Genomic DNA, 12,185 nt, shown 5'->3' on the forward strand with positions numbered 1-12,185 from the left:
AGACATCCACCGAGGAGCACGATTGGCACTGGCAGCGTGACTGACTAAAATTGGGCAAAATGATCGGGCTCCATTGGATGTTTCTCAGTTCTTTTCATGTTCTTTCCTTCTCTCAATAGGTTCAATATGGAATTTTCCCAGATAACTTTACATTTAATTTGCTCATGGATTCTTTTGTGAAGAAGGAAAACTATGAAGGTAAGAAACTCCAACTCCAGGACTCTACCACGTAAGTCCCAAGGCACCTGGTGCAGCTTGAAATTCTAGCCCCAAAGAAGTCCATTGCTCCTTCTGGGATTTTTTTTTTAATGGTATTTGTTAAGTGCTTACTATGTGCCCGGCACTGTACTAAGCCCTGGGGTAGATACAGGCTAATCAGGTTGGACACAATCCATGTCCCACATGGGGCTCACAGTCTTAATCCCCGTTTTACAGATGAGGGAACTGAGGTACAGAGAAGTTAAATGACTTGGCCAAGATCACACTGCAGGTGCGTGACAGAACCAGGATTAGAAACTTGGTCCTTCTGACACCCAGGGTTGTGCTCTTTCCACTAGGCTAAGCTGGATTTTCCACTAGTACGTTCTGCAGCGTTCTTTTCAGCCCTATAGAGGTGGTCGGTTTGGGTTCCCGCAGTCCTGGATCGTGCAGAAAGATTTTATCTTCAATCAGTACTCTGAAGGACACTTTCAAGCCTTCTTCATTCATGTACTTGGCATTTCTTAAATAAGCTACAAGTACCCTACCCGCCCCTCCCACCAAGATCAGCAGCTGGCTGTTTAGAAATCCTGGGCACATTTTGAGTGGTTAAAGTTACCATTAATATGATTCCTTTAAATGCTGCCCTTTACAAAATTGCATCAGGCCGCAAGTACTCCATTCTGGAAATCACAGAAGTTTTCACATGATTAAGCAGAAAAAATAATCAAATTGATGGCTTAACCTGTACCCCACTGGGAAAGAGCAAAGGTAAAGACTAGCCTCTCGGTCGGCTCTGAGGTTAGTTATGGGGTCATGGGGGCCAGGAACGTGGGATGCAGTTGTGTCAGGAGTTTGCCATGGGAGAATGAGCTAGGAGCGAGCCAGAAGAAGAATAGATTGTGCTTCCGAGCCCTCTCCTCACGATATTCCTGCGTCCCTTTTAACATGTTTTGGATCCTGGCGGATTGGGATGGGAGCCTGCTGGGAGCATGGCCTCGTGGATAGAGCTCGGGCCTGAGATTCAGAAGATCGTGGGTTCTAATCCTACTCTGTCACTTGTCTGCTGTGTGACCTTGGGCACTTCATTTCACTTCTCTGTGCCTCAGTTACCTCATCCTTAAAGTGGGGATTGAGATGGTGTGCCCCACATGGGACAGGGACTGTGTCCAAACTGATTTGCTTATATCCACCCAGGCGCTTAGTACAGTGACTGGCACATAGTAAGGGCTTAACAAATACCATAATTATGATGATGATGATGATGGAGATGATTATAAGGCATAGGAGCGCTTCTGCCTAGTCTAGAAGCCATCATTGCCACCCTCCGCTTCACCCCCATCAATTTTCTGCCCATCCCTGTGCTTCTCTCCTGCCTTTCCCTCTCCCTCCTTCCTCACCCCGGCAAGAGGGGCCTTTGCAGCAGAATTTGGCCTTGGTGTTTTCCATCCAGAATCATCTTTTTAGACAGTGCAGACCCTGTAGAAAGAGCTACAGTGCCTCCCCCAATCCTGCTCTTAATTGGAGGAGTTCATTATTTTTAATGGTATTTATTAAGCACTTACTATAAGCCAGGTACTGTACTAAGTGCGGGAGTAAATATAAGATAATCAGGGTTGGACACTGTCCATGTCCCACATGGAGCTCGCAGTCTCAATCCCCATTTTACAGATGAGGTGACTGAAGCACAGACGTGGCCCAAGGTCACACAGCAAGACAAGTGGCGGAGCCAGGATTCGAATCCACATCCTCCAACTCCCAGGCCCAAGCTCCTTTGTTACCAGAGTCCAGCCCCAGGAAGATCAGCTTCATGCTGCCACCCAAAACACTTTCCTGGAACCTCCTGCCTGCATATTGCACGTTCTGAGCCCCGAGTGCCGCAGCAGGGGGGCATTACAGATAGCTAAATCCAGGAAGCAATAAAAGCTGCTAATTCATGTGAACTGAAGTGCTTTTCATGGAAGTTGTAGATTAAAAACTGCCTCAGCCTATACAGTGGCCTTTATTGAACACCCTCTAGACTGTAAACTCGCTGTGGGCAGGGAATGTGTCTGTTATATTCATATATTTTGTACTCTCCCAGGCGCTTAGTACAGTGCCCTACACACAATAAGTACCCCATAAATACGATTGACTGACTGACTTGCTGGATCCAAAGACTGCAGACCCAATCCCAGTCCCTGCTCCCAGTCTTAAGAGGGTGGGAGAGCCCTTTTTTAACAGAGAAAGACACCGAGAGCCAGAAAAGTTAAATGACCCTCCCGAGGTCACCCAGCAGGCGTTGGCCAATCCGGGACTCGAATCAGAGTCCTCTGTTCTCCCAACCAGGCCACACTGCAGCTAATTTCTATCAACGGCGCTCTCTTCCCAGGTGCTTTGGCCGTGGTTACTGAAGTCATGCAGCAGGAAGAATTCGATGTGGTGTCCACCCAGCTTCTGTCCCTCTACATCCTGTACAAGTGCCTGGCGAAGCGGTCGGAGCTTAAGGTAAGAGTCAGTCAGTGGTGTTTATTGAGCGCTTACTGAGCTTGGGGGAGTGCAGTAGAACAGAGTGGTAGACGCATCCTCCGGGGTGCTTAGGTGTCCTGGCATCTCTCTCCATGGCCGGGGAGCTGGCAGAGAACGGGGACCCCTGCAGCTCGGCAGACCAGAGACGGGCAGGGACAGAGCTGCTTCACGGGCGTCTGACCGTGCGTGACCCCGTGGCACGCTGAGTTTGCGCCTCTTTTGCTCGGAAAATGGGCTGAGGGGCCGGGGAGCGGGGAGCAGTTGGCAGACCCTGGAAGAAGGGGCCTATCCGGGAGATGGTGTCGGCCCTCCCTCGGCCGTGGTGAGGTGCTGGCTGCGTTCTTGGGCTTCACCTGCCAAGAGCCAGATGTGCTGGCCCTTGGCCCGCTGGGCCACTCGCGCCTGGGGCTTGGCTTCCAGCTCTTGGATCTTGTGCTGGGATCACTGCTCGGGGGCCCAGCAGATCAATGCGTGTCGGGGTGGTCCCGGGTCCCGAGCCGCTTGAATGGGTGGGCAGTGGCATCTTGTGCTCGGGGTCCCGAAGGCCGAGAAACGCACTTGGCCATGAGTGGATCTCTCAGAGAAGCACAGCCGAGAAAGGCCGGGAAAGAGGCGTTCCCCGGGCAACCGTGAGACCGATTCCAGATTCAGCCGATGCCCCTGGGATCTCCAGGTGCTCAGCAGTCTTTTCCTCCACCCTTATCTCCCGTCCCCTCCCCGCCAGATCATACCTCCCCCTGGTTGTGCAGGGCCAGAAGTTAGTGTCGTGCAGGATCTTTTGGCAAAGGAAGAGAAGAGCACCGCATGCAGCAGTGGCCAGTGTATTAGTCACTCTCCCCGTTTGCCCTTCATTTTCCCCGCTCTCATGCCCATCGAATTGGTTTCAGATTTTGAGCAGGCTCCTCTGTCAAGGCTGAGCAGTCGAGTGTTCATGGAGACTGAGCCCCATCGCCATTTCACATTCATGTCCAGTGTGGGGGATCTGAAGCCTTCTCCCAGGGTGGGTCTGACTTGTTTCCTTTATTGGGCACACCCTGAGAAAGTACCGTCCTGACCCCAAAGCTGTTCCTCGAGAAGATAGAGAGTTTCCCTTTAAGCTTCCCACCACCGGCCCCGTCCTCTCTCTACTGCGGGCTGAAACCGGGGTCTGCAACAACCCATCACCGGCCCTCTGTTCCGCCCTGTCTCATGGGCGCAGGGGAGGCAGTTCAGAGCAAGCTTGGACTGATTTCTATATGGGACAGGGACTGGGTCCAATCTGATTATCTTGTATCTACGTAGTACACTGCATAGCATGAAGTCAGAAGGACCTGGGTTCTGATTCCGGCTCCTCCACCTGTCTGCCGGGTGACCTTGGACAAGTCACTTCACTTGGTGCCGCATTACTTCATCTGTAAAATGGGAATGACAAGGTCAGAGGGTCTCCGTCCAGGGCTGGAAAGGGCCAAAGTAGTGGCTTTCGGTTAGCTCTCTGAAGCCTTCTCGTCCCCTTCTGCATCCCGCCCTACTAAAATTTCTGTCCGCCAGCATCCTTGTACTCGAAATGAAACCTTGGCACCTCTGATTGCGTGCCCACTCGGATGCAGTACATTCTACCGACGCATTTGGGAAAGAACCACAGAAACGGGGCACATTCCCTGGCCACAAGTATCTGACACGCTCATCTGGTGCTAACTCTTGCAGTGGGAAGAGGAGAGAAACTTTGGTGCCTCCCTGCTGCTCCCTGGCCTGAAGCAGGAGAACACGGTGGGCTGGAGTTCCCGGCTGTACGGCTACGCCCTGCTGGGTAAGTGGCCCTCTGACCCATGCTACTGGATCATGCTACAGACTACGTATTACAGACTACATACATGCTACATACTACCCATGCTACAGAGGACCCATCCTTACCTGGTTCCCCTTCAGGAGAGACACTCCAGGGCCCAGCCCATGCCCCGGCATCAAAAGGAGGTGAGCCAGGTGGCTCCTCACGTTTTTCTCCAGCTCTCCAGTCACTCCCATGGCTTGCTGTCGGCCTAGCAGACAGCAAGAAGAACATTTCCCCCGCATTTGCCCTGTAGAGGCAACGTGGCTGGGAAAAAGCACGGGACTGGGAGTTGGAAGACCCAGGAGCTAGTCCCAGCTAATATTGGTATTTGTTACGTACTTACTATTACGTGCTTACTGTGTGCCAAGCACTGTACTAAGCACTGTGGTAGCTGCAAGCTTAGCAGTTTGGACGTAGTCCTTGTCCCACCTGGGGCTCACAGTCTTAATCCCCAATTTCCAGATGAGGTAATTGAGGCGCAGAGAAGTGAAGTGACTTGCCCAAGGTCACGCAGCAGACAAGTGGCAGAGCTGGGATTAGAACCCAGCTCCTTCTGGCTCCCAGGCCCGTTCTCTACAATAATAATAATAGCAATAATAATGATGATGATGGCATTTATTAAGCGCTTACTATGTGCAAAGCACTGTTCTAAGTGCTGGGGAGGTTACAGGAAGATTAGGTTGTCCCACGGCACTCACAGTCTTAATCCTCATTTTGCAGATGAGGTAACTGAGGCAAAGAGAAGTTAAGTGACTTGCCCAAAGTTACACAGCTGACAATTGGCAGAGCCTGGATTTGAAACCCTGACTCCAAAGCCCGTGCTCTTTCCACTGAGCCATGCTGTTACTCTGCCTTCTCTGCCACACTGCCTTGGCCTACTGAGAGATCTTGGGCAAATGGCTTAATCTCTCTGGGCCTCAATTTCCTCATCTGTAAATCAATCAATCGTATTTATTGAGCGCTTACTGTGTGCAGAGCACTGTTCTAAGCACTTGGGAAGTACAAGTTGGCAACACATAGAGACGGTCCCTACCCAGCAGTGGGCTGAAGTGGGGCAAAGATTCCTGTTCTGCCCAGATCGTGGGCCCCAGGTGGGAGCAGGACTGGAGCTAATTTGATGATTCTGTATTTATTAGACTTACGGTGGTGCCTTGAGGAGTCAGTAGATACATTCCCTGCCCAAGAGAAGCTCTTTACCATCAGCTTTAAGTCACTCGATCAGCTCTTATAAACGATCCCTGCCACAAGGGGCTTACGCTCTAGAGGAGGAGACAAATGTGAAAATAAATTACAAATGGGTATGTCCCCAAGGGATCACGGTCTTCGTGTTTTTCCCCCGCCCAGGGAAGGTGGAACTGCAGCAGGGGCTACGGGCCGTGTACCAGGACATGCCGCTGATCTGGATCCCGGGATACCTGGCCCGGGCACTGCAGGTGATGGAGGAGGTAGCCGCCCACCCTGGGGACGTGAAGCTCTGCAAAGAAGCGGTAGGTTCAGGCCTGCTGTCCCGTTGGCCGGTCAGGGAAGAGGCCACGGCGGCAGAGTTTTCCCGTTTCCATTGTTTATCTCCGTGTCAGAAGGGCTGCGCTCCCTCCCCCTCCACCACCGCCCGGACTAGTGCTCTGTTTGGGGTTTATCGCTGGCAGAAAGCCCAGCACAGATCAAGTTGGCGCCAGCGGCTTGGGACGAGCTTCCAGAACCGCTTTCAGCCTAGTCGGGCACTGCTGCCGGCGAGGAGATCCGAGCGGGTCTCCTGGAAGTGCAGAGGGCTGAGGAGACGGGGCGGTCGGATCGCTTCTTCATGGAAGCGTCCTCTTAGCATCTCCCCACCCACCCACCCCGCCCGTGGAGCCCAAGCCACTCCTGACCCAGCAGGGTCCCCTGGGTGACCGCATAGCCATGGCTGAGGCGGCCCAGCTAGACTTCCCCTCCCTCTTGACCGGCAAGTATGAGGGGAAAGATCAGGCTCAGTCTTCTGGGAGCCAGAGAAGACTCCAACATCCCCAGGGGCCCTGAGCCCTTTGCCGTAAGAGGTTTGGAGGTGCACACAGTGCATTCGTCTGTCCATCTGTCTATCCACCATTCCGTCTATCCATAACGTGCAGAGCACCATACTCAGCCCTTGGGAGGGTTCGGTAGAGCAGATGGGCACAGTCCCTGTCCTCAGGGAGTTCACAGTCTAGTGGGAGAGGAAGACCCAAAACCAAATTACAGGTGGGCGGAAAGAGTGATGGTGTTTACCGGTAAGTGCGGGGGAACGCACCTCCTCGGCCACTGTGGCTCAGCGGGCTTAGACTAGCTGTTTGGGAGATTGCTCAGGTGCCAGAATTTGCTCTCTGATCCAAGGGCCTGTGTTTTATGACTCCAAGTGGCCAACGAGCCCCCTGTGTGCCAGCCTGGATAATAATGATAATAATGATGGCATTTATTAAGCACTTACTATGTGCAAAACATTGTTCTAAGCGCTGGGCACTGTTCAGAGCGCTGGATAGTAATAATAATAGTAGTATTTGTTAAGCACTTACTATGTGCAAAGCACTGTTCTAAGCACTGGGGAGCTTACAGTGTGATCAGGTTGTCCCACGGGGGCCTCACAGTTTTAATCCCCATTTTCCAGATGAGGTAACTGAGGCCCAGAGAAGTGAAGTGACTTGCCCAAAGTCACACAGCTGACAGTTGGCAGAGCTGGGATTCGAACCCCTGACCTCTGACTCCAAAGCCCATGCTCTTTCCACTGAGCCATGCTGCTTCTCTTATGTTAATTCTTCTCTCTTGGATGTTTATCAATCAGTGGCATTTATGGAGCACTTACTCTGTGCAGAGCACTGTACTGAGGGCTTGGGAGAGTACAACAGACACGTTCCCTGCCCATAACCAGCTTGCAGTCTAGAGGTTTATGCGCTCTGTTGGCTTCTGAGGGGCTCTGGAGAGCTGCTGATCCACAGGTGAAGACGCAGTGGGCATTGGGGAGCTCTGAGCAGAGAGCAGGGGCTTTAAGCTTGCAAACTGGTTTTGAAATGCCATCAGCTGCTGCTCTATTAATGAGGCCACCGCTTTCTGTAATGTGCAGTGGGAATTTGAGTTTGGACGAGATAATAATAATAACAACAATAATGATGGTATTTGTTAAGCGCTTGCTATGTGCAAAGCACTGTTCTAAGCCCTGGGGGGATACAAGGCGATCAGGTTGTCCCATGTGGGGCTCACAGTCTTAATCCCCATTTTACAGATGAGGTTACTGAGGCCTCAGTGGAAAGAGCCCGGGCTCTGGAGTCAGAGGTCATGGGTTCAAATCCCAGCTCCACCACGTGTCAGCTGTGTGATTTTGGGCAAGTCACTTAACTTCTCTGTGCCTCAGTTACCTCATCTGTAAAAATGGGGATTAAGACCGTGAGCCCCCCGTGGGACAACCTGATCACCTTGTAACCTCCCCAGTGCTTAGAACAGTACTTTGCACATAGTAAGCACTTAATAAATGCCATCATTATTATTATTCTTACAGTGCCTGGCACATAGTAAGCACTTTAAAAATACCATCATTATTATTATTTATTTATTATTATACTGAGGAGTTGAATGCATTTTGCAGAGGCTGGTTCCAATATTCCCTCAGTTCCCGGGACCCTAGGTCTCTCCTCTCTGTTTGATCAGTGGGTGAGCAGTCTCAGAGGTGAGTGACAGCCCTCAGCCGAAGCAGGGAGGCTGTGGGCACAGAGCACTCTGCTCGACGCTCTGCGGAAAGGGTTCTCCCCTGCCCTTGAGGAGCTTACAGTCATGCAGATCACCCTGTCCTGCCGTGTCCTCCGTCCCTCCCGAAACTCGGTATCCTCAAGGGGCCCAGGGGACAGGCGTTCACTTCTGCCCTCTCCATCCCCCAGCTGGATGTCCTGGAGGCGGTGCTGCAGGCTCCCCCCACTCCCCAAGCCGCCGAGCCCCCCGCCGATCCTGCCCAAGGGTCTGAGGAGGCCCAGGGATTGGGACGACTCCCGGAGATACCGGACCCCGAGGAAATGGAGCTGGTCAAGGTGCCCGGATACCTGGAGCGATACAAAGTGAGTGGGCTTCCCTCTTCCCCTTCGGGGGATTCGGACCCAGTAACGTAAAGCCCAGCTCAATTTACAGTAGATAATGACATCCTTTGCAGAGGCAAAGCCAGAAAACACAAGTTGCCTTTTGGCTGACTGGGATATGAAATGTAAACTCTGGGTATTTAAGTACTCTGCAGATGCCACCCTCTCCTGGGGCAAATGTTTTAGTCTCATTATTCACTGGGGCAAAAGCCACTAGGAAAAGGGAGGGGCAGCTTATGGAGCGGAGAGGAGAAGCAGCGGGTAGAAGTTGTTTCTCCAACTCCACCCAGCTTTGATATGAGCCTTTAGTTCCAGCAAACAAACTTAGGGTATTTTCCCCACAGATGAGGAGTCCGAGGCCTAGACTGGTTTGGTGGCCTGCTGGGCTTGGTGTGGGGAGTTTGTCAGAATGTGCCTATCCATCTCATCCCTCTCCACTGTCCCCCTCCCTCTTCTGATGGTTAGGGAGGCTTGTGCAAGCTGCTCTGCAAGGCATTTAGGCTTGCAGGGTTCTCCTTGAGTCCTCCCCAGTGTTAGCAGCTGCACCTAAGAAAACCCGGAGCCCCCCTCAGGTTCCTCCTCTGTCCCGCTGCCTCGGCCTAATCGGGCAGCGAGAGAGTGTGAGCACTGGTCTCTCAGAAAGTTCCTCCCAGGGGTGTAAAAGTCAGATGATAGGGGACCCGGATTGGTTGATCTAGAGGCCCAGTGTGGCCTCCGAGCTCATTTCCAGACCTGGACGTGTTCTCCGGCCCCACTCGCTTCACCAGTATGCTTCTCTCTGAGCTGTAATGGGCACCTCCCCTCACCCCACCCCCACACTGTCTGGGAGACCACACCAACGAATAGTTTGCGTTGGTGGAGCTCCAGGCCTCCAAGACTCAAATAGCACTCATATCTGAGCTCTTAAATGTATAACTTATGGGTTACCAGCAGGCCACCAGTGGCCCTGAGGGGCTGCTACTCGGGGAGGGGGAGCAGGGTCACTGCAAGGACTCTTGGGAACTGTTTGGCGAAACTGTAGTCCTTGGAATGAGTTCCAGCTGGGGCGGGAGAGGCCCAAGGCTCCTCTTCTTCCCTTGTTAAAAAGGGAAAAGTGTCTGCCCGGGGCCGCCACCAGTTTTGCCGCTGGGGGATCCGATAGTGGTGTCTGGCTGGCCTCTTTCCTGCAGCTGGCTTGCCCGGGTAGCAGTGGGTGGGCGTGTGTGGGCAGCACCACCTTGGTGTTTGAGGCTGGAGGGCTGCTGGCATGGCTTAGCCGTGGCCTCGGGCTTTTCCCGGGTCCCCAGCACCGGTCCAGCCCCTTCTTTCCTTTCGTTTTTCGTGGGGCAGGCGTCGCTGGAGAAGCTGCAGTCGCTGGGCCGGGTGGAGCCGGAAGGGCTGCTGGCCCTGACCGCGAGGCTGGTCGAGGAGAAGCTTCCGGCTTGCGAGGCCGAGGACGTGGTGCGGTACGAGCAGAAGCTGCAGGAGTGGGAGCAGGAGCGGCTGCACCTCATCCGCAGGGAGGCGGAGAGCAAAGAGATCGCACGCCGAGAGCAGGAGGCCAGGAGGGCCGCCAGGGAAGCGGCCAAGGCCTCGGTTTAGCGGGGTCCGTCCCCGGAGGCTCTGGGAGGAACCTGGCCGGGCAGCGCCCTCCCAGTACCCCCGTGCCCTTCCGCCCCTTCCCAAACCTCCTATAGGATGCTTGTGGAATGGTGGGGGCCTGCTTGGGGAGTTGTGACCGGTGGGATATGGGGCATTAGGAGCAGTCCCCTCCCCTTGGGCTCCTGGAGCCTGGGGGTTTGGGCCAGAGTGACGCCCTGGCTGGGGTTGAGCAGGGCAAGGCCGGCCTGCGGCTGCAGGATTAACAGTAAAGCCAGGAGAATGGCTCACTCGGACTCTAAGCCCGAAGGTGGACTTTGACTCCTTATGGTAGTCTGGTCGGATGCACTCAATCGGAGACGCCCACTGGCCCTCCGAGGCTCCGGGTCGGCCCGCAGCGCTGCCTCGGCCACCCAGGTGAGCAGGGGGAGAAAAGAGTTGTGGGGGATGGAATCGGCCCCTCCGGCCCCTGCCTTCCCCTCCCATCTGTCAATAACGTGTTCTGGGAACGTGGAGCCGGGCGCCAGGAATGTTTCGGGGTTCCTAGGAGAAGCAAGTAGTGGGGAAACCGTATCAGATCCCAAAATTGCTTTGTGACGGTCCCCTCAGCCAGGGCGTGGACCCACCCCTAGTTCCCACCGTCCCAACTCCCGGGTCTCACCCCAAGCGGGTAGGTGGGCCAGGGGTGGAGGAGGGTGTGCGTGTGCGGAGTCACCCACAATAAAGATTTGGGGTTCACTGCAGCCATCTGTGTCTTTATTGCAGCCCAGTTGTGTTTGCCTGGAGGCTGGGGGTCTGATAGGGGCAGCCTTGGGTGAGCTTAAATGCAGTCACACATGCACTAACACACTCTCTGCTGTGGTTACTTTTTTCTTGTTTTCAGTGGTATTTGTTAAGCGCTTTGTATGTGCCGGGCACTGCCTAGGCACTGGACAAGACAGTCAGGTTGGACACAGTACCTGTCAGCTCACAGTTTTAATTCCCATTGTGCAGATGAGGTAACCGAGGCCCAGAGAAGTGAAGCGACTTGCCCTAAGGCCTCAGGCAAGAAGGGGAAAGGTATGGGCATAGACCTCCCTGAGCCGCTTGGCAAGGGAGGGCATCTGGCTCCTGTGTAGAGCAGCCTGGGGTCGGCCCTGGGCCCTGGGCAGGCCCACTGCTTGCCTTCCCTTCCCACGCTGCTGTCTGCTTTTGGCACTGGAGAAGCCTGCCCACCTTCCTCCGCGTGCTATGGATGGTACCGGTCTATGGGCACCCCCTCCAGCTCCAGTTGGAGCCAGGTGCCACCCCCAGCAGACAGGCGACATCACCACCAGAAGCCAGGTAGGTGTGCGGCCCTCACTCAGCCCTCACTCCGAGGTCTGAGACCCTCGGGTCCCATCCCCCAGTCACACTGGGGCAGCTGGGGGGGAACCTGTGGGGAGGGGGGCAGGTGGTCTCGACTGTGGTGAGGAGGGGAGGTTTCCTTGTGAGTCCTCAGAAGTCTGGACCCCTCCTGCCTCACCAACATCTGCCTACCGGCTCTGGAGTTTCCCAGAACTGCCCCGGGATCCCAGAGTGGAGAAGAGGTGGGGCAGGGGGAGATGGAAAGGGGCAGGAGGAACAAGGCCGACCCCCCCCCCACCCCAGTCCTTAAGCCCAAGAGGGCAGTTTGATGATGAATGACTATTTCACCTCTCCCCTTCAGGGTCCACCTGCCAGCCTGCTCTTCTGGTACCATTGTGTGCGGACCAGACTGTGTTGCCACATTTCGGTGTGAGAACTTGGGGCCCTGATGGTGCTAGCCTGCTCTCCAGCAGGGAGGTGAGTCAGCCAGCATCCTTTCTGGGCCCCCGGGGGCGGCAGTGAAATGTCAGACAGCAGCCAGGGGAGTCTGGACACTAGTTGGTAGCCGCCTCAGAGCTAGGCTGGTGATGCTGCCAAGCAGAAATGGAAATACCCTGCTTCAGAAAAATATGCCACGAGGTACTTTTCTTTCTCCTCTCTTCTTTCTCCCCTCTCGTCTCTTTCCCCATCCCCTCACC

General features: G+C 54.3%; 1 protein-coding gene across 1 annotated transcript in view; it reads left to right on the top strand.

The window, feature by feature from the left end:
• The window catches only part of MRPS27 (mitochondrial ribosomal protein S27), a 69,575-nt gene extending 58,676 nt beyond the window's left edge, over positions 1-10,899 (top strand). The window contains exons 5-10 of the mRNA XM_038765907.1: positions 120-198; positions 2,570-2,685; positions 4,390-4,492; positions 5,858-6,000; positions 8,392-8,565; positions 9,913-10,899. Coding sequence (XP_038621835.1) covers positions 120-198; positions 2,570-2,685; positions 4,390-4,492; positions 5,858-6,000; positions 8,392-8,565; positions 9,913-10,164 — 867 coding nt within the window. The 3' untranslated portion in view covers positions 10,165-10,899. The remainder of the gene's footprint in view (positions 1-119; positions 199-2,569; positions 2,686-4,389; positions 4,493-5,857; positions 6,001-8,391; positions 8,566-9,912) is intronic.
• The last annotated feature ends 1,286 nt before the right edge of the window (positions 10,900-12,185 follow it).

The sequence above is a fragment of the Tachyglossus aculeatus genome, chromosome 23 (assembly GCF_015852505.1).
Source record: "Tachyglossus aculeatus isolate mTacAcu1 chromosome 23, mTacAcu1.pri, whole genome shotgun sequence".
NCBI classification, from domain to species: domain Eukaryota; kingdom Metazoa; phylum Chordata; class Mammalia; order Monotremata; family Tachyglossidae; genus Tachyglossus; species Tachyglossus aculeatus.